This window comes from Sphaeramia orbicularis, chromosome 16 (assembly GCF_902148855.1).
Source record: "Sphaeramia orbicularis chromosome 16, fSphaOr1.1, whole genome shotgun sequence".
Taxonomy (NCBI): domain Eukaryota; kingdom Metazoa; phylum Chordata; class Actinopteri; order Kurtiformes; family Apogonidae; genus Sphaeramia; species Sphaeramia orbicularis.
In genome coordinates this window covers 37,244,854-37,265,455 of record NC_043972.1, presented here as the reverse complement: position 1 = coordinate 37,265,455, position 20,602 = coordinate 37,244,854, and the positions used below count along the sequence as shown (strand labels likewise).

Genomic DNA, 20,602 nt, shown 5'->3' with positions numbered 1-20,602 from the left:
GCTGTCTCTTTGGGTTTGTGGTGGGAAAGAAAAATCAGTGTATGATGTAAGGTTATTATATTTAAAATCCAATGCATAAGATTTGCTATGTGAACTTTAATTCTGAGTGGTCAGTGTAAGATCCTGTTTTAGGCTGTAAACTAGTCATTTTAAGGTGAAGATAGATAATTTCATACATGCTTACTTCTGTAGATTAATAGAAGAGAAGCACTGAAGAACTTGGAAATGTGTGTTAAGGATTTTCATGGAAAAACAGAGCTGAGGCCTCTACATAGAGATCAATGTGCAGATCGTTATTATGGTTGTAGGAAAACAAGACAGTTGTTACCTTACCAGCACAACAGCCTCCAACACAAACTTCATTTAAGTATAAAAGTATCACAAATCTTCCATATTGAAAACTAAGACAGTGGAAAAAATACTTTATAATAATTCACTGGAATGAAAATGCAACAGACACTAAAACAAAATAAAATTTCAGGTTTTTTACCTTATAAGCTGATTAAACCTGAAAAACTTTAATCCTAAAACTAAATTGGAACTATTCTAACACTAGTCAATTCCTCAACAAAAAAAAAAGAGAACTAGGTGTGCTAGCATAAAACCAAACTGCAATCCAGCACCAAACAGAGAGATCAAATAAAAGTAAAAAGTAATTCTAATTTCTGGTGTAATGTTCCTCTCACCTCTTTGGTGCTTGTGCTGTCCCTGTTCCTAGAGTCAGAGTCCACTCCACTGGAGCCCTCCAGGGGTCTGTCTGATGACGGAAGCTCATCAGCGGGGTGTGTCGATGGAGAGCCCGACTGCCCCGGCTCAGGATCGAAGGAGAAGTGGCTGTTGGCTGCAGCCTCCCTCTCCCTCTCCCGCTCTCTCTCCCTTTCCCTCTCCCGCTCCTTCTCCCGTTCTCTCTCCCGCTCCCTTTCCCTTTCCTTCTCCCGGTCTCTCTCTTTCCCTCGGCCTCCTGCTTCATAGCTGCCCACGGGGATGTTCGCCACAGTTGCCTTCACTTTCTGAGGTGTTCTGACTGGTAGCTGGGTTAGCTTGGGTGTACCTGGGGTACTGGCTGTAAAGAAAGAGGATAAATGTTCTTTCAAATAACTACACAGAAATGACATGCTTGTGATGACTAAATAAAATGAGCCCATGCAGCTGTACCAGATGTCTGTATTTGGAGTTGGGGACTGCAGGGCCTGATGGAGAGAGCAGAGCCACTGGGAGGTGCCACTGAGCTGCTAATGCTAGAGGTCTGCGTCTGCCTCTCCAACTGTCGGTCCAAATGTGTCAGCATCTCCGTCTGCCTCTCAGCTTGCCTGTCGCTCTGTCGGTCCGTGGGTCTGTCCAGAGGCAGGTGCCTGTCTGGTGGTCTGTCCGGATGTGGCTGCGGAGGATGTGGGTGTGTTATTGTGGTGGTCGGGGTCACTGTGTGTTTAGGCAGGATGTGGGGGGAAGCGCTGGAAGGGCTGGAAACTGAGTAGACCACACTGGGGGGCACCGCTGTCATGGAGACCACCCCTGTTGCCATGGTGACGCTAGGTGAAGGAGGGTAGATGGCGGTGACGATTTGGCCCCCAGTGCCAGAGGCAGGGGCTGAAGTGGAGGGCTGTGGAGACTGAGCTGTGGCTAGGAGAGGTGGCTGACCTGGATCAACAAGACAAGAGACCAGATGGATTTTTTTTACCGTTTTCTGCAAGACTAGTAGTAAATAAAGAAAAAAAAAAAAATCTACAAAATTTTCCATTTATTAAACTACCCTTTTTGGTTACTTAATGACTCTTCATACAGCAACAGGTTTATTCATTCCAACTGCAAGGTTATTACAAGTATGGAACCGTTTTCCATTTTCAACCTGTGCCTAAAATTACACATTATTTGCCAATTTACACCACTAGCAGAAGTGGGTCTGAATTTGTAAAAATTAAATGATGAAAGAATGGCCTCTACTGAACACTGTTCACATGCCTATTCAACTAAAACAATAAAAAGTGAAATACTAGTGAAAGATGTGCAAAAAAAAAATATGGCATCATTATAGATGTGTGTTATTGTGCAATATTAGAGTTTAGTGGTAATTTCTGCATTGACATTTTCCATGTAAAAAATATAAAAATAATGAAAAAAAACTTTGTTGGGATCTTTACCACTTCCATTAGCAGTTTCTACCTCAGTAAAGATAATTATTTAAACGTCTTGGCTTCTCTCGAATAGAACTCTGTTTTTTGCAGTGTTGGTAAGGTAAAATTTCTTTTGAACCAGAAAAAATGTCCATCTGTTAAAAAGACCAAGACAGACCTTATGGGGAAAAAAATGCCAAAATTCATGCAAGTTTTGCTCTTTACATTTACCAAAAACAGTCATTTAAGGATAGATTAAACAGTTTTACAATTAATTTATTTTGAGTTGTGCTAGTAGTATCACTCTTAGAATAGGGAGGAACAGTATTGTTCTTCTACTGTGATCTAATACAAGCCATTCTTTTAGTATTTTAATGTCTAAATCTACTTCATTATTAGCTGTAATATCTATTACAAAATCCCAGAAGCAAGGCATTTTTACATTCTTGAAATTATTTTACTGCAGTGAAGCAAACCTGCTCCTTGTGCTATAAATATTGTAGTTAGAAAGTCTGTGATTTCCATAATATTTTGATCAATGTATAATGGTATTGAAGAGCGTATGTGTCACGTCAAACTTTTTTTCTTTCTTTTTTTCTTTTTTAAAATCACAGAATGCAGAAAGAAGAAAAGCTCTGAGAAGACATCTCCATGGTACAGACCTGCAATAAGGGGCTGAACCAGGGTCTGTCCAGGTGGTGCAATGGCTGTAAACCCGAGAGTTGCCAGGGGAGATGGAACATATGCAGATCCAGGCACTGGCAGAGCCTGCTGGGAGGGGGAAGAGCCTGTTGTTGTGGAGACAAGAGGCACAGTGGATGGGACCCCTGGAGTGGACTGGACATATGTAATCCTGGATGGACGAGAAACAGAAGAGATAGTTTGAGTAGAAAACAGGGGGAAAAACTGAAATAAAACAGATGGAACAATTTAAAGGTGATTTCTGTACTAAGAAATGTCTACAAAGGTGAAGCAGCAGTGGCTGAAGGTACTGAGGTACAATAATGAGTCAAAACAGACATGATTAGAAAGAAAGAGGAAGACAAAAAGAGAACTGCTGCAGTGAGGGTCAGAGTGTGAGTGTACATCACAGCGAGAAGCACTGGATGACTAGTGCTATATGTATACGTGTGTGTGAGTGTGAGTGGTAGTGTGGGGGTGGCAGGCAGAGGCAACTTGGGCCACCAGCAGCATGACTAACACATCCAGAATAGAGCTGCAGTGCTACAGCTGCACCCCTGCTGGAGTTTTTGCTCCTCATATTGTCTGATCACAGTGGTATTAGAAATCTGGACTTCCTGTACGCTGCAGGAGAGTCAATGAATTTATTTTGAAGACAACACCTGTTAAATGGCAGAGTCTGTAGACAAGGAGCCTTTCATTGAATTAACGGCCATCATAAGAGCCTAATTAAAATAAAACTGCCCTTGTTTAAAATTTTAAATAGCCCATTCTGGAAGATATTTCACTCTGTTTGAAATGGCTGAATCTTGAAACCTTTTATCATCTGTCCAACTGATATAAATTGACATTTAACTCTTTAAGTGCCAGACAGTTAAGGGGCTAATAAGCCTTAAAAGTGCCACAGAATTTGGCCGTTTTTCAGTATTTCACGTCGTTTTTATAATATTTGAAGAATCCTGCAGGAAACCGCTCGGTAACATCCGACCAATTGCTGATTAGATCCAAAACGCACCGGACGCAGCCGATTCATTATTGATCGTAATTTGCGTAATTTATAAAAATAATAATAATAATAATTATAATCTTTATTTATATAGCACTTTTCATACATTAAAAACTGTAGCACAAAGTGCTTTACATATCAGTTTAAAAATCAGTACCGCCCCCCACCCACACACACATATACATGCAAACCCACATATACATGCAAACCCACAAGCTCACACATACTTAAGAGGACTGACTGAGCACGGGTAGACCAGAACAAAAATGTACAAGTAAAAGTAAAACATCAATTTAGGAGGCGCTGTCTCAGGGAGCCATCCGCACCAGGATGCAGCCGCCGACCCCGGCGACCAGGCACCAGCAACACAGCCCCGCATCCCAACTAGTGCGAGAGGGCCAACTGGGACCCCCATCCACCAGAAAGGAGCGGACCCCAGTGAGAGAAGGCGCCACAGCCCCCGGAGTTCACAGCCGCCCCCCGGCATGGAGGGCTCCCTCTGATGAAACACCGGAGAATAAGAAACATTAAAAAGATATAAAAACATTATTCGGTCGCGTGACCTCAAATTCCCGTCTGCTTGGTCTCAAAAGGGGGACACAGAAAGAACGTCATCGAAATGTGAGAAAGAAATGGGGGTGGATGGTTTGTTTGTACACAAATATGGCGTGTTCTCCAAAGCCGATTTAATCGGCCCATGGCACTGAAAGTGTTAAACACTGTTTTTCATTGCCTTTTATTTTTGGAATGAATAAACACTTGCACATGCGAATATTTACGTCCAAAATGGTTCCAGGGGACTTAGCTTTGGTTAAATTATGTTCACTTGTTTCAAGGAAATTCTGAATCACTGAAGTCCCAAGAGTCACTGGCCTTTTCCCCATTTAATAACTGTAGGAGTAGGATATGCAGAATCTGTTGCTGCAATAGAAAGCACTGCAGGAACCCAATAATGGTGCTGAGTCTATCTTTTCAAATATGTGCACATTTTTTTCACTTTTATTAAAAACAAAGCAAAACATTTTTTTTGTCTTTAGTCAGATTTCATTTGGAATAAAAAAAAATATTTGACTAATGGAGCCTTTGTCATTATCAATGAAGAAGAAACAAAAAGACAATGAAACAAGTGCTGAGACCAATAGAGGGATGAGTGGGGCTTGAATATATTTATAATGTGAAACCAGTTTATCACAGCTGAGTCAGGTTTTACAGACACAGAATTTGATTTTAGACCTATTTAGCCAATGAAACATGGTCATGACATGGTCAAGTTATCTGTTAATAGTAGTAGATTCTGGGCTTTTCAGCACAAATATCCATGTCATCCATGTTAACTCAAACATGATTTAAAGAGACAGAGCTGCACTGTACATCAGCAATAAGTTGGAGAATAATGTCGCCAAGAAAACCCATTTAAGAGAAGAGCCATTAAACATTTACTTCAGATAGAACACCCTAACATAACTCTACTTAAGTCTGACACTTTAGAAGATGATAGAAATCTACACATGCTGTTTTGCTGGATTATCATCATGTAAAAGGCTCAAATTACATCAGTTAAAAATTGAGGTCAATTTGGCTTGTGGTTGGATGTTTTAACAGTCCAGTTGTTCTGTTTCTTGTTCAGCACTGCTAGAAATATAAATCCTCCACAAAGAAGTGTGTGTAAAAATATAATTCCACCTCAAATACTTGTCAAGACCATTTCACATCTTAAAATTCACTCACTGACAGGTAATATTTGTGAAGGGATTTGAAGACAGATTCATCTCACCAAGTGTAATTAAACAAAATAAAATATGTGAAAGCCAGAAGGGGATATGATTGCAAGTCCAAGACGTATGGGCTTCATAGTCACTCGTGTCTATGTATTTCTCCTACCTGGTAGGTGCAGGTGGTAGTAAAACAGCCTGTGAGGGCGCTGAACTTGGAGCTACCACAGCAGCTGCCCCCACTGTGACAGGAAAGGGGCTCGGAGAGTGAACTGCTCCACCCTGAGGCAGCTGGGACTGAACCAAAGGCATCGGAGCAATCTGGATTATCTGCATCGATGTGAAGGAAAAAAAATCCATAAAGAAAGAATATCATGTACATAAATATATGAATGGAAACTGTAAGCAATGAGTGAAGACTTATTCTTTATGTTACCAACGATCAGCAGACTATATAGAAAATCCGGGTGAAGTGGTCACTGACCTTGCCTCCTGCCTGGGCACCATTCTGGACAGGAAGAGGTGGAGCCACAATGGGAAATTGCTGGGCAGGGGCCGGCGCAGTCCGTACTGTTGCCATGGGAACAAGCATTTTACCCTGGAGTGCTGGCGACTGTGTTTGCACTGAGGAAAACACAGAAGAAAAGCCAACAAATATATAACTATATGTATCCACTTGTCACGACTCTGTGTCAACTCACACCTGGGCCACATCGCTTACAAAACCTGTGTGTGACAGCTGTGACTCACATGAGTGTGTGTGTCCACAGCAGCAGCACTGCTACATCTACATTCTGAACAGAGCATACCATTGCTTACCGCCATCAATAATAGAGGAGAGATTCATTACAAATTAGATTCTTACTTAGCTTAGAATAACAGTAAGAATCATGTGCTTGATTACATAAAAAATTACAAGTAAAAAAATAAATTAATTACTGAATGTACAGCAATCCCTTTACATATGACCTAGAGTAGTTTGAATAATGTAAAATGTTGCTGGTATAATCTCACTATGACTACCCTCATAACTTTACACCGTTTACTTTGCTTACAACTGTGTACCTCAAACATAAATATAGTGGGGGTGAGAAAAAAATATGACACCATTCCATATTGAATGAATGTATCATATCATGCTGGCGCCATGTAAAGATTTTCATTAAAACAAGCAGCTGCTCTCAACGGATTCCCCTGCCAATTTGTCTTAGAATCACTCCCTCCTGGATCGATGGCACGTGTAGAGACTGAAGTCAGTGTGTTCAAAGGAACTGAGCTGATGCAATTTTTGTACATGGTTTCATCTAATTCTTATCTTATGAAAAACTGACAGTACAAATTACAGAAATTCACCTTTTTCCCCCATTTTGGGTATTTTTTTCTTCTTAAGTTATCTTGTAATGTAATATTGATTAATTATTGACAAATTGCTGTGTCATGATACCTTTGTTATCATGGGCAAAATATTGTGAGAGTATTGTATCACAAGCTAAGGCAGGATTCCCACACATAAAAATTAGGCTGCTTACTAAAATTCTAGTTGATGCTTTGCTGCAGTGAGGCAAGAGACACGCCTCAGCCATGCTTTTCACAGGCTATGTGGCTGCTCTGACCTATTACCATGGACACCAAAATAAAAAGATAAAGAGGTTCTGTGACCATCACTCACAGGTGAGGTAGGCTTTGTGTCCCAGGCCTTACAGTCATGCTCAGCTAAAACTCTCACCTCTCGCGCCTGGGCTGACCACGCCTACTGTCGGGCTTGATGTATATCCTGTCAGTGAACTCGAACCTTGCTGCTTCCCATTGGCCAAGGCGGCGTGTGGCGGTGGAGCTGTGGGCAGGTTGAAGATACTGGTTGGCTGACTGAGCTGCTGAGGCGGACTCTTGGGGTTGGTGTTGGCAGGTAAGGTGGGCAGGATATACTGTACTTGTGTGATGGCCTTACCCCCGGGGGGTGCCAGGGAGGAAGCAGGGAGGAACTGGGGCTGAAGCAGTGGGAGAGGCACAGGCCCATTGGTTTGATTATGTGGGGCTGAAACAGCAGTGGAGGGGTGGGTCTGCTGCTGCTGGGGGGGCTGCGGCTGAGGGGATGGGGTGATGAGCTGTACAGCGGATTGTGCAGTGAGGGCCCCTCCTAATACTAAATTAGTTACTACACCACCTGGGCTCATCCCTGCACCTACAGGATTAGGTGATGATGAAGAGTAGTACCCACCCCCTGCGGCTGCGGCCCCGCTTGTGGCTCCTGAACCAATCAGAAGTTGCGGCTGCTGATGCTGTGGGATCAGAGACTTCTTTTCAGGTGGATGTGGGCTGGATGACGCGCTGCCGTCTCTGGGTTTGCTGGCGATGGGGAGCGGTGTGCTGATGACGGGACGCATTACATTGGTCACCACTGTGGAGGCTACTCTCACAGCGCCTATGCCCAAGAGTGGGTTTGTACCTAGTGAACCCACTGACGAGGACGAAGGCCCTCCAGCTGGAGAGGTGGAGATGACAGACTGGCCAGAAGAGAGGGAGAAACAAGAAGCTGGCACTCCTCCTCCACCCTCTCCTACAAATGTGTTCTTCCCCTCTCCCTCTCCTCCGCCCTTCCTCCTGTGCTCTGAAAACCCTCCCCCTCCAGATCTCCCCTCATCATAACGCTTGCTGGTGGGGTACGAGGACAACGAGACACTCCTGCCATGATGAGTAGGGTGAGATGAAGATGACGATGCTGATGAGCAAATGACTGGAGCAAAAACTCTCTGAAAAGGAGGCCAGACAATGAAAGATGCCAATAAGTTTACAGGGATTGATAGAAAAACACCATTAACTGCAGAAAGAGCTGAAATTATAGCTGAAGGCTACATACTTTCCTCTCACTTTCATCCCCAGACCCGTTCTCACTATCGCTGTCAGTCACCCGCTCTTTACATTTCAGGTCAATGGAACTGCTAGGATAAGGGTCCTCTGTGGGAAAAAAGAAATAAGCTCCAGCAACACAAGAAGCATGTAAATCAGCAAACATATCAATTGGGCATGTCAGGGTGCAGTCAGTGTCTGAATCTGCCTAAAAGAGGGAAAGTTTGAAGGCTATTAGGACTTTAAAGTCTTTGTAAAGCAGAAAATATGTGTTCTGAACACAAAAAAAGTACTACAAAGGTGACTTTCAAAATCATGACACACTAAACAGAGAACACTATGTGGATGATGGGAGAAACAACTGACACCAAAAAAATATGTTTAGGTGTTGACTGTATATTTTGCATATTTTCAATATGGAATTTGTTTTGGGTTGAGAAATACTGTATCACTGCTGACATGAAGTAGGAATTTTATGGAAATTTCCAACAGCAGTAGCTGAAATGGTGTAAGCAGAGTAAAAACATGAGGATTTTGTATCTCCAAGTTAATATTTGCCTATATGGGTGGAGGTTTCTATGTATTCTCACCAATGACATCATCATCTCCCTCCTCTTCACAGATGACCATACGCTCTTCATCACTGGTCATGTCCTCACTGACCCCCCGCTGGGACTGTGACAGGGGTGGGGCATGGCTCGAAAACTGATTACCTCCATCCCCACACATCTGAAATCATGGATTAAAAGATTTGAAATGGCTGAAAAGAGGAAATTTCACTTCCTATTGGCATGTGTGTTTCATCTGTTACTGGTGGCAAGGTGACTTCTGTAAGGCCGAGAGCACAGAATTCAAAACAGGCACAAAAACACTGTCTACGTTAGCAAAAAAATTCTATGGGCAATAACTATTTTTTATTGCAGTGACTATATTGGCAGTTTTTTAAACATTAAAAAACACACACACACATACATACAAACAAACAGCAGAGCACTTTTTTATGCAGCCTGCAGTGATAACTGTTTACAATTTATATCTTTATGGTTTTTTGTTTTGGGTTTTTTTTTTTACCTGTGCCAGTTCCGCCAAAGCCTGAGTATTACCCCTGTCACTCTGCTCCAGACTGTGCACAGCACTTTGAGAAAATGCCCGTGGCCGGGTAAGCTGCCCCACATGGCTTTCTCCAGTACTCCTCTCAGATGCACCCACCAGACCTGGGCCCACTCCTTTCAACTCCACAGAGTGGGCTTCTGTTAAGGGTTAACAGAGAACAGGGATTTTTAAAATTCATAATACTTAAAAAAAAAAACATGTAGTGTATAAATGTATTCACGCAAGTTTATGCTGAAAGAGCTGAGATTAACCTGTGGATTCAGACATGCTTCTCTCTCTGATGTCTTTGCCCCCTGGGACCCCTCGGCCTTCAGAGCTGGACTTCTTCCTGTCTTTGTTGCACCACTTCCAGTCTGGGTGGGCCTTAAAATGGGCCTCTTTTACCTGGGAAAAGCAAACAGGAAATGGAAAGTTGGTGATTTAAAAAAAAAAAAAAAAAAGGAACGCTGTCTGCCATTAAATTCTATGATAATTATTTAAGGGGCCTGTATCTGTATTTGGTTACCTGGAAGGCCAAATCATGGTACTTTTGTTTCTCCTTAGGGCCCAGCGCATACCACCATTCCCCTAGAATCTTGCTAACAGTCCTGTTGTCCTGGTTTGGGTGTCGCTGGTGTACCAGTGCTCGATGGCGCTTACTAAAAATCATAAATGCATTCATTGGTCGCCGTATATGGTCCTTTTCTCTCTATGTAAGTGAACAAGAAACACAAGAGAGGTATTCATTACATGTTTTAGTAAATGGAACAGAATGTTAAGGTTCTCATGGGAGCAGTGAAAACACTACCTTTCCGGGGCTGCTCTTGTCTCCATCTTTGGGCAGCGCACTAAGGGACTGAGTGCGTCTCTTTACTGGTGATGTAGAGAGGGGCTGCTCTGGCACAACTCCTGGGAGAAAGCTAAAAGTAGCCAAAAACAGCACCGTTTCTTACCTTTACTTGATATAATAATGCACACTACCTGCCTTACACATTAGCCATCCTTTCAATTTCCAGCTTTAACATTTAAAAATTTATTTGTAGTGTGTATTATTTACCTTAGACCTGCAAGTCTATCAGACGTAGACACAGCACAAGTAGTTCATCTCCCATGAGATACATCAGCAGATTCAGCAGATAACTCATCCATTTCAATGGCTGACAGCCTAGCCACTGCCTTTCATATAGTGATAGAGCCCAGAGATGGAATGCTTTTGTTCCCATCTGCTTTGTTCTGGCATTGAGCTCTTCTGCCCAAATTAGACCAAATCTTACTCTCACTTACTGCATGTGTGGGTACACAGTACAATACCGAAAATTACTGCGAAGGCTGACTTGGACAAACACATAACCACTTGCAGTATTTCACCTACTGGTATGTGTGTTTGCATAACCTCACAGCTTTACACTAAAAATCTATAAAACAAAATACTGCACTTACGGGTCATCCACGTCACTCTCTGTCTCACTGTCAGGCCTTTCTCTCTCTGCATCTCCTTTCTCCTTCTCTGGAGGCGCTTCATCAGCAGAGGGGGGAGGCCGGGATGGGGGACCTCTTTCTACAGTGGGAGGTGCTTCTGCAGGCTCCTGTGTAAGCGCTGCCACCCCATGACACTCTGAGGAAAAACAAGCAGATGCATGCTCATTCAGGGAAACGAAAACAACCTTTCTCCTTTAAAACAGTATAAAAACTAAGAAATATTACATAATCTAAAAGAACAAAAGCACATTTTCAACATTACATCACTACATAAATGTATTTGGTACCTGTCTTCAGACTGGCTGCTTGGGGGTGGTTGACTGGGTGATGGCCCTCTCCTGGCTGAGAAGAAGCATCTGATTGGGTGGGTGCCAGAAAAGGAACCAATGAATGCCAGGGGAAGACTGGAACTGACCGGGGCTCTACATTGGTCCACACTGCAGGGAAAACAGCACAGGTTTGTATTATTAATAGCTGACACCATCTAGTATCAATAACCTCACAGTATGTTGTAGGAGTTTCAAACGCACCAAGACTGACATGTACATTAACAAGAGGACATCTCTTTATTTGGGGAATTATATCCATCAGTTTAGAATCACCATCTCTCTATTTGACCATTAATTCATTTTCATAGTTCTACAATATGCAATGACAAACTATATGGTGTAAATCATGAAACAGAAGAACCAGCCTCTATGGAAGTTGTGGAAGTGCTTCATACAGACACAGCTCTCCTTTCCATTGTAGGCATCAATAAGAAACAGAATCACATCTGGGACAGCAGATTTACAGTGAAAAATATACCAATAGATTAAGTATATATCTTAACTCTTCACTACATACATTTGCCTGTGTTAATTGGCAACAATATTATCAACAAGAGCAGAAAAAGGCACACCTCCAGTCACCTAACTGGTTAATTCACTTCAACAACAGCAGATGCACAAAAGGACTCTCTGTTCTGTCTAACAGGCCGGATGGAGAACAGAAGCTGGTACTCTTTGAACATCCAGAAATGAATAAGGAATTGTATAAACAACTCATCTTTATTTCCATTGCTGGAAAAAAGCTTCACCTAAAAACTTAAAAATAAAAAAACAACTGTCCCTTAAAGACTCCATAATGGTAAAGTACTAAAGGACTGCATTGCAATACAATCATGAAACACTACTGTATGTAAACAGATCTGAAAAGACATATATAGTATCCCCATATATAAGACAAAGTAAATGACAAGGACTAACCAAACATGCTTAATCCTTGGCGGAGATATTGAGGATTCTCTGATGAGAACATGGCTGATGAATACTTGATGTTTTTCCTCAGAAACAAAATAATGATATGTCCTTTTTATAATGTCTCTTCTACAACAGATAAAAATCCAGGTGAGGAAACATCCTTTATCCAAGCCGTTACTGCCGGAAAGCTCACAAATGACGACAAGTGCTCAATGGTGTCCGTTTCATCCCTACAGGTTGCAGTCATCATTCACAATAATTACTGCATCGTCCCTTGAATCAACGGGATTTCACGGTATGTCGTAGTGAGGTATCTTACTACTAAATGTTCAACACGAGAAGAAATGAAACATGTCAAGTAGAGTCCATCTCTCCGTTTCGAAGAATGCCGCAATCTAATAACGCACAACAAACATCCGTGGACAAAATGTACTGCAAACAAATAGAATACGATTGAAAACTTAAGTTACATTAGTGGATGCAGCGGTGTTCGGACAAGCCACAGAATGATGATTTTGATCGAAGGCGGTGATCCTCCTCCCTTTGGTCTAATTACCCCCGATGCCCTCTCTCCGTGTTTGTTTACATTACTACAGCGGCTCGGCCATGAAGGGGTTAACAAGGCCTCGTGCCCATCCACGGCCTGGATTAAAACATCCGCCCGGAAACTACGCAGTGTTTCTGGTCCATGTCAAAGCTCCCTCTGCCGCAGACACGTGGACTCGGCCGCCGTGGAGGATCTCACACAACAACCCGACTCAAAGTGTACATAAGCTGCCGAGGGAGGGCATCTGTATCGATCAGGCTCCACGGCACTGCAACAAGCAAAATGTAAGGTGATACTCAGAGAAGCGGCGTGGGCTTTTGCTTTCAGAGTGTGCACTGTTTACTTAAAAACACCGACTCGTACACTTCCTAATTCGTGTAATAAAACCGCAGAGTTACTAATTTAGCTGTCTCTTCCATCAACCGGAGCCTCAAGTGCACCGCTCCAAATTGGACCAGCCTCTCGGGAACGCCCCTGGTCGTGCACCCACCGCACAGACAGAGGCAAAAGAAACGCAATTGTTCTCATGTCTCAACTACAAAGGCGTATTCACACTTTCTGGCTGCCAAAATAATCCGGCGAGGACAGCATGTCAAGTGCATTACACTAAACACTAACTTGTTTTTCCATCTTTCCCTTTCCAAGAAAAAAAAAATCTCAATAGGCACCTGTCTTAACCTGGCAATCTGGTTATAACACCTGCCAAGATCCAAATCTACCTACACACTGAGAGAGCGAGCAACTTAGGGTTATGTGTGTTTACTATGCAAAAGCAGATGTCGTCTACTGTAAATCTGGTGCATTCATCCATCATCCACTGCTTACAAGCCAGCTACATATCAGTCTGATGACCAAGAGAGATACCAGACCCAAACATTTACTCTACGACTAGCAAGCCGATCTCCTGGCTCCAATTAATCAATTCTACCTGACGTTAGCTAGCAACTGATGAAACTACAACACAGCGATCAAGCGACCACGGCGAGCACTCCTGAAGAGAAAAGAGGGATGAATAGCTGTTGTATATTTCACTCTCCTCCTTCTCGGATAAAGCTGTTAAGGCAGCGAACGGGTGACGGGTTACCGACGCCGGAGAACAGGATCCAAACCCGACGGGGGGCTTTAAAAGAAGCAATACAGTACATAGATTAATGCCGCTGGTGAGCTCCGTCCATCTGCAGCAGGTTAGCTAGCCACTTCGTACGGACGACATCGGCGCGAACATCGTCCAGTTCGGTTAATACTTGATGTTACGAGTACTGCTTTAGTCCATAAAAGTCCTCGTATCGCATCTTCTCAGCACGTAGCCTCAGTTTACTCCATTATTTTTGTCTTAGTCTCTCTTGCAAGCCTCGGCCCTTTCTTTCTCTTTCCCTCCCTCTTCCTCTTGTTGTAAACTAGGCTGCTCGCCCCCCCCCCTCCTCCGTACTCATCCCCCTCCCCTACTCGTCCTGTCAACCTCGCCCAGCCTTGTCCCGCCCCTCTCGGTGAACTCGGCACGGTCATTGGTCAAACTAGACACCTGTCATCCGCACGCCGAGAGCGCTGATTGGTCGGAGTGTGCGCTGGAATGCCAGTCATATGCAAATTTCACCGGGCGTTCAGTGCAGCATCCCACTTCACTACAGAAACACAGCGTATCCTTAATATACAATAACAATAAACAAAACAGGTCTTTGTAGCTTGTTTGGCTTCACTTGAAACCACTGGTTGACAGTCAAGAAATGACCTTAAAAGTGTCCGTTTTATATTTCTTGCGTAAACCCACCCCTCGCTCATATGATTGGCGCAGGACACGTAGTAAACTATGACTGACGCTGACAAGGACCGATCAAACGCCGAGGCTTAGATGTAGGCCAGCCAATAGCATAACAGAAGTTTGACTACGTCCTCCCTCTTACAAATGCTCGACTCTAGCTTTACTTTTCCAGAACTCCACTGAGACCATCGATGCAGGGAGGCGCTAGTAAGCCATCTACTGTATACTTGCCACGCTGCTTTAGGTCTTTCCGCAATCTGCACAGGGGATGGATGCAGATAAGGGCTCTGGGGTCAAAATGATGCACATCCACATCTATTAATTCTATATGTGTAGGGCCATAACGCCTAATAATGGGGTTTTAAAGTTGTTAAATGTACAAATAAATGCTGACCAGTTTATAAATCAGCAAAATACATTTGTGAAAGAGTTATAGAGCAATTTTCTTGAATAATGTTGCACTGCTTGCAGATACTCAGCTAAGGGTAAGGAAAGGAGTGATGTAATTTTCCACCATAAAAAACCCTTTCAAATCCCCAAACATTTTTTCCATTTCTCCATCATGTAAATTTGCCTCCTCCGGACAGAATTTGAAATGTTCTGATGCAACACATGCTGGGGAAGGGAGAGAGGGAGAGAGAGAGAATGAAGAAGAAGAGAACTGAAAACAGGAGAGTAGGGGTGGTTTTGAAAGAGAGGGAAAATGGGTGGAACATTATGGGCTCAGAGCAGAAAGGACCAGTGGGTAAAAATAGACTGAGTCGTTGTCAGCAGGAGAGGGAGGGTGGAACGGTGGAGGAGGGTGGGTGGGTGTAGAGAAAACAACTTGTGAAAACAGAACTTCTCTTAAAAGGGAGGAAGGGTGTGTGGGGGCCAGAGACGGGGGAGACAGAAACAGAGAGCGAGACAATTGGAAAGCTTTTACAGACAGTCTGATATCAGAGTTGTTAAAAGCTCAGAAAGGTTGACTTTATGTCATGGTCTCTTGACGTAGGGAATGAGTCAAGATGCTATGTTCTGCTCAGCTTGGCTCAATCTATCCATCAGACAAATGTAATACTGGGAGGGGCTTAATTACCACTATCAGCCTGTCATCTCATCAGCAGCTTAAGAACTGACCAATATGGTTGTGGGGGCAGTTGGCAGCCACAGGCCTCTGTAGTAAAACTGTTAACCCTCTCAGTGCTAAGTTAGACTTTTCTATTAAAAAACTGTAGCTATACTAGAATATGACTACAAACTTTTATGAAGAGCAAAACAAGGATGGACTGTTGGATGTTCCTCTGCAAAGTTTAGTTGTGTTTCTACATCTTTTATTTCATTTTAGTAAAAGGAAATGAGATTGCACCAATTTTTTTTCTTTTCTTTTAACGTACACTGGCTTTGTGAACATTAAAAAACAATACATAACATGAACATATGCACTATATCACAAAATTAGAGACTACAGTTGTATTATCTTGTAAAATCTTTAATGTCATTTTCATCTTGCTACATTTATCATATATAATATGGACAGATGGATATATTAACACACTTTATTGTGGTATTGTCTATACATTTATGTTGAAATCATCTTGATGTTTGGAAGGACACATACTGATATAAAATTTCAAAAAACAAGCAATAATTCCCCTTGAATGCATAACAACTAAAGTAACACGTTAGCTTGTTTGAACATGTAGATGAGTATGTAGTGTCAGAAAAGTACAGAGAAAATAAAACATATGTGTGTCTGAAATAATACTTAAGTCCAAAAACAAAATATTTGAATGAAGCTACTTTCATCCTCTGCTGGAATCAAAAATGATCATCTTTATAATGTGCACAATCCAAGTTTTAATTGCTTCCCTCTCAAACTTTGGCCAGTATCATTGTAAAAAAAGTAAGAGGTGCCAGGGTTTCCATAAAAAAAAAACACAAAAAAATGGGCATGTTACGAAAAGATCCTTAATAGGCATTAGAAAAAGAGGCAGAGAGAGATTAAGACTTATCAACTGCACTGAGCTCTCAATAAGTCAATCCAGCAAACACAGTATGTTAGGGGAGGGAGTTGGACAGCTTGCCTGAGTGACTGAAAGAAAAAGAGGTTGAAAGAGGGCAGGGGTGGAGATGAGGGATTACTGTGGCTGCTCAGTGGTTACAACCCTGGGTAAACATTACAAGTCCTTAGTAATGAACTACATCTGCCCAATTATTCAGAGGAGCGTAATGAGTTTTTCTTATAGCCTATTTAAAGACAGAGTAACTTCACATTTTCCATTTCAAAATGCAACACTGCTCCTGATGTCTATAGATTTTACAGCCCATATTTGACATCTGAGTACAAATAGCTGGATGACTGTGGGTAAATAATTTGTTTAGGAAACCAACTGTTAATATGTTCAATATGTTACATTCTGAGTATTGTGTTGCCAAAAAACTTCTAGTAGATTGTAGCTCGGCTGTGCTGTTCCAAACAATTCTGAGTTTTCTATGGAATGGGGGGTAATCTCTCTCCCATACTGTTTTTCCATACTTATCCAAATGTAGAAATAAGAGATGGATCGATAGTGGATTTTAAAGGCTACTAAAATAACAATAGCTAAGAGCAAGAAAAAGTAGATAAATATTAACCAGTAATCTGATATTATTCTTCCCCCTACCCTTTTGACAAATTGACACTGAAAACACGTTATGCAAGTCTCAAATTAATCTTTCCCTACATTAACAAATATCTATTTAACTGAAATTCTAAGTCATAGTAAAAAAAAATATTGAAATAAATAAATGCGAATCACGGAACATCGAATAGGTAATAAATCTATTAATGTAAGACTGAACTCAAACAAGCCATAAAAATAGTGGATGTCATTCTTATCTTTTGAGTTTTTATTTTCCTGTAAAGTTAGCATGTCTAGTTAGGGGAAAAAAAGTCAATCAGGCTTGTTAATCTATCATGAATAAGACTAGCCAAGACTGTGAAAAAGTAAGTGTATTTGTGTGCAACTCTTACCACATGCTTTGTTTAAATAGGAAAAAAACGTATGGCCAACCAAAGCTGTGATAGGTTTGCATATGTATGAAACTGCAAGGTGAGGATGAGGTAGACATTGAGATGGTGTGACATTATAGACTATTAGCACTTCATCTCATGTACAGATCACAGAGATAATGCGGTGAAAGAAGGTGTGAAAAAAAACAGCAAAAGAGAAATTCCCCCCTCAGCTACGCTTAAGTATCTCTACTGCTGCCATGCTGGCAGTGCAGTATCTGTGTAGGTGTTCAGCAGCTTTCATTGGCTGTCTACTCTTACAGAAGTGATGCTTCTGATGTGCGCATGTATGCATATTTCTAACCCCCAATTACATCTGTCAAACACCATGTGACTTCACACATGAAACTTTTCCGCCTTGTCTTTACCTACGTTGGTACAATGCAGGCAGAGCACCGCCTTCGCTCACTCTCCCATCCCATCGCTCTCATCCCTTAATTCATCTTCCACCCCTGTGCTCTGTGTCTCTCCCTCCCACAACCCACCATTTGCTCCGTCCAATTATAACTCGATCTACCAGTCCTTTGCAGTTACCATGGCAACAGCTATGTTGGGCACAGGTCCCCATGTCGCCCATGGTCACAAGGCTGCCACTGACCATCACCATCTTCTGCATCAAACTGAATTTAAGAAATGATTGTTGAAAGGTTTATTGACAAACAGAGGAATGAGTTCGACAGATGCAAAAGGAGTTTTCTTTTAGACACTGGATATGTTCCCAGCTTTGCTCTGAATTAAAAATACAAATATTTCATCCAATATTTTGTGTGGCATTAAAAGAGGAAGATCATGCAACTAAGAACTAAAAGGAAATAAAATTAAATAACAAAATGAGTGGTAATTTGGATTAATCTCTGGAAATATCTCACTTAAGACAATACCCAATCAGTGGCTAGATTTGTTTCTCTCCTCCTGATACTCTGCAGTTACCAAGGAGTAGATGACAGAAAACACAAACTTCAAAAAACCAGGTCTGTGAAACCCGGATCCGCACAGTCACTATGTGAAGGAACTTGTAATGTATGCATGTGGCCATCTGGGGGCACTACTAGCCTGCAGATAAATGGCCAACAGAAAAGCAGCAGCAGAAATCCAGTGTAAAACAGAGTGGAACAAGATGAGAAAAGAAATTTCTACAAAGGAAAAATAAAAAAGTCTTCTCAATTCAAACTTTTGGATGTGACAATGACTATAAGAAAAAAAATACTGATTTATTTGCCATAATAAATGTGATTTTGACAAAGATTACAAAGAAACTGTTAAAAATGCAAATGTCGTTGACTTAACACATACCCAGTCAAAATCTAGATGCAACCCTGAAACTACGGAATTCCACGGCACCAGTGAATTTTGAGAATCACCACAAAGCATGCTTGGACAAACAGGAAACAGAATTATCATTCCACATGACTTTTGTGGTGAATCCTGAGGGCTTCACATGTGTTTTGGTGCCAGTCTAGATGGCTGTGTGATCCAGATGTGGTTGTTGCCATGGCCAGGGAGGATATGCAGGGCTTTAAGTGTTACGTAAAGCAGGGGCGGGAGGGAGTGGGGATGTTATTCCCGGGTATCCGTATCCGGGTAGACCAGGATCAAGAGAACGAACTAGAGAGGAGGGGAGCGAAGCCACTGCAGTGCGATGGAGCAAAGGGTTAACACAAATGTGTCATAATTTTTGTCAAAACAATATAAAAAATGAGATGAAGGAGTCCAGGTGAGCTAACAAAAAGATGAACCAAAGTAAATAAAAAAGTGTACTCATGTGTACAGAAGTCTGACATGTTTACTTAGTTTTAGCATTTCACAAACTGTGTGCACATGTCTATGTGGAGTGACACATGAGTACGAGATAAGAGAACCATGCATACCAAATCATATAAATACTCAACTGGTTTTTCCTTGTGGCAGCTACAAATGTGCAGTATTATATGTTAGATTACTGAGCGTCAAAGGAGAATGTGTGCATGAAAGATGTAAATAGTGCAGCGATAGATTCTTTGTCAAAGAAATAATAAAGTTAATAATAACAACAATTATGCAAATGCCTTAATCATGCAGCACTGTATGTATGATGCTGAGAGGAAAGCCAGCGTTGAGTCGTTTGTTGGAATCAGTTGAAGCATTTAGTACCAGAAAATAAATACCCTCTGTGACACTCATTTGAGACCTTTACAACAGCAAAGTCATCAGGGTCGTCCATATGTTATGGACACACACACACCTTCCTCAAGTACTTCATGACAAGATCAAAGCTGGCTGCTCAGTGACGCTAAAAAAAGAAAGAGTAATGTATTGCAGAAAATTCAATAGAATAAAGTTAAGTTGTCTATTTGATGAGTAACAACAGCATAAAGACTCAACATAGCTGCTGTTAATATGTGTGTGTGATAGATTTTTGATCTGGAGAACTTTGTGACTCATTACATTATCATCAGAGTAGGATTGTTGCTTTTTTCAGGTCATGCGGAGTAAAACATGCAAAGCATTCAGAAGTTAACCCTCACTCAGTAAAAAGTAACACAAACACACACAACGGCACATACACACACACATAAACATGGAGAGAGAGACACAGAGAGAAGCTGCTATTTCTATTTGTGAATATTCTGTGTTATGTACAGGCTACCTCACTGTGATGTTTGCTTTGTTGCCATGGCAACAGACGTTTGGCGCTCACACATCATATCCGGTACTCAATGATTGACGCTTGGTTACTCTGTCTCACACACACACACACTGCATGCAACACACACGTGACACCATAAAAATGGTCTCATCCTTCACCTTGTCGCGAGCAGTTTCTTTGCCTGATTTTTCTTTACAGTTGTGTTTTACAGGAAGTTACAAGGATGTATAATTGACACACTCATTAGCACTTCATAGGTGGGAAAACACTCACAGCACAGACAGCTTTCTCCGAAAAATGTCTGACAGTATCATTGTAGGCACAGGAGTTTGATGCCATCTCATAAATATGCAACATAAATAAGCATGTGTGTATAAAATATAAAATAAAACAGCTGAAGAGAATAAATAAAACACATACCCTCTAAACATCTGATTTCTTTTTACTTTAACTTTGCACATAATAAA

General features: G+C 41.7%; 1 protein-coding gene across 3 annotated transcripts in view; it reads right to left on the bottom strand.

The window, feature by feature from the left end:
• Nucleotides 1-20,602, bottom strand: part of cicb (capicua transcriptional repressor b) — a 39,797-nt gene that overhangs the window by 5,523 nt on the left and 13,672 nt on the right. For 2 of the 3 annotated variants that reach the window (XM_030158746.1, XM_030158744.1), the window contains exons 3-16: nucleotides 11,216-11,365; nucleotides 10,890-11,064; nucleotides 10,258-10,369; nucleotides 9,976-10,158; nucleotides 9,722-9,854; nucleotides 9,429-9,607; nucleotides 8,948-9,086; nucleotides 8,368-8,465; nucleotides 7,237-8,260; nucleotides 5,995-6,134; nucleotides 5,680-5,840; nucleotides 2,774-2,964; nucleotides 1,156-1,638; nucleotides 687-1,063 (exon numbers count right to left, since the gene is read on the bottom strand). In XM_030158746.1, the coding sequence (XP_030014606.1) occupies nucleotides 687-1,063; nucleotides 1,156-1,638; nucleotides 2,774-2,964; nucleotides 5,680-5,840; nucleotides 5,995-6,134; nucleotides 7,237-8,260; nucleotides 8,368-8,465; nucleotides 8,948-9,086; nucleotides 9,429-9,607; nucleotides 9,722-9,854; nucleotides 9,976-10,158; nucleotides 10,258-10,369; nucleotides 10,890-11,064; nucleotides 11,216-11,365 (3,545 nt within the window). The remainder of the gene's footprint in view (nucleotides 1-686; nucleotides 1,064-1,155; nucleotides 1,639-2,773; nucleotides 2,965-5,679; nucleotides 5,841-5,994; nucleotides 6,135-7,236; nucleotides 8,261-8,367; nucleotides 8,466-8,947; nucleotides 9,087-9,428; nucleotides 9,608-9,721; nucleotides 9,855-9,975; nucleotides 10,159-10,257; nucleotides 10,370-10,889; nucleotides 11,065-11,215; nucleotides 11,366-20,602) is intronic. The other variant, XM_030158747.1, reaches the window with a different exon arrangement.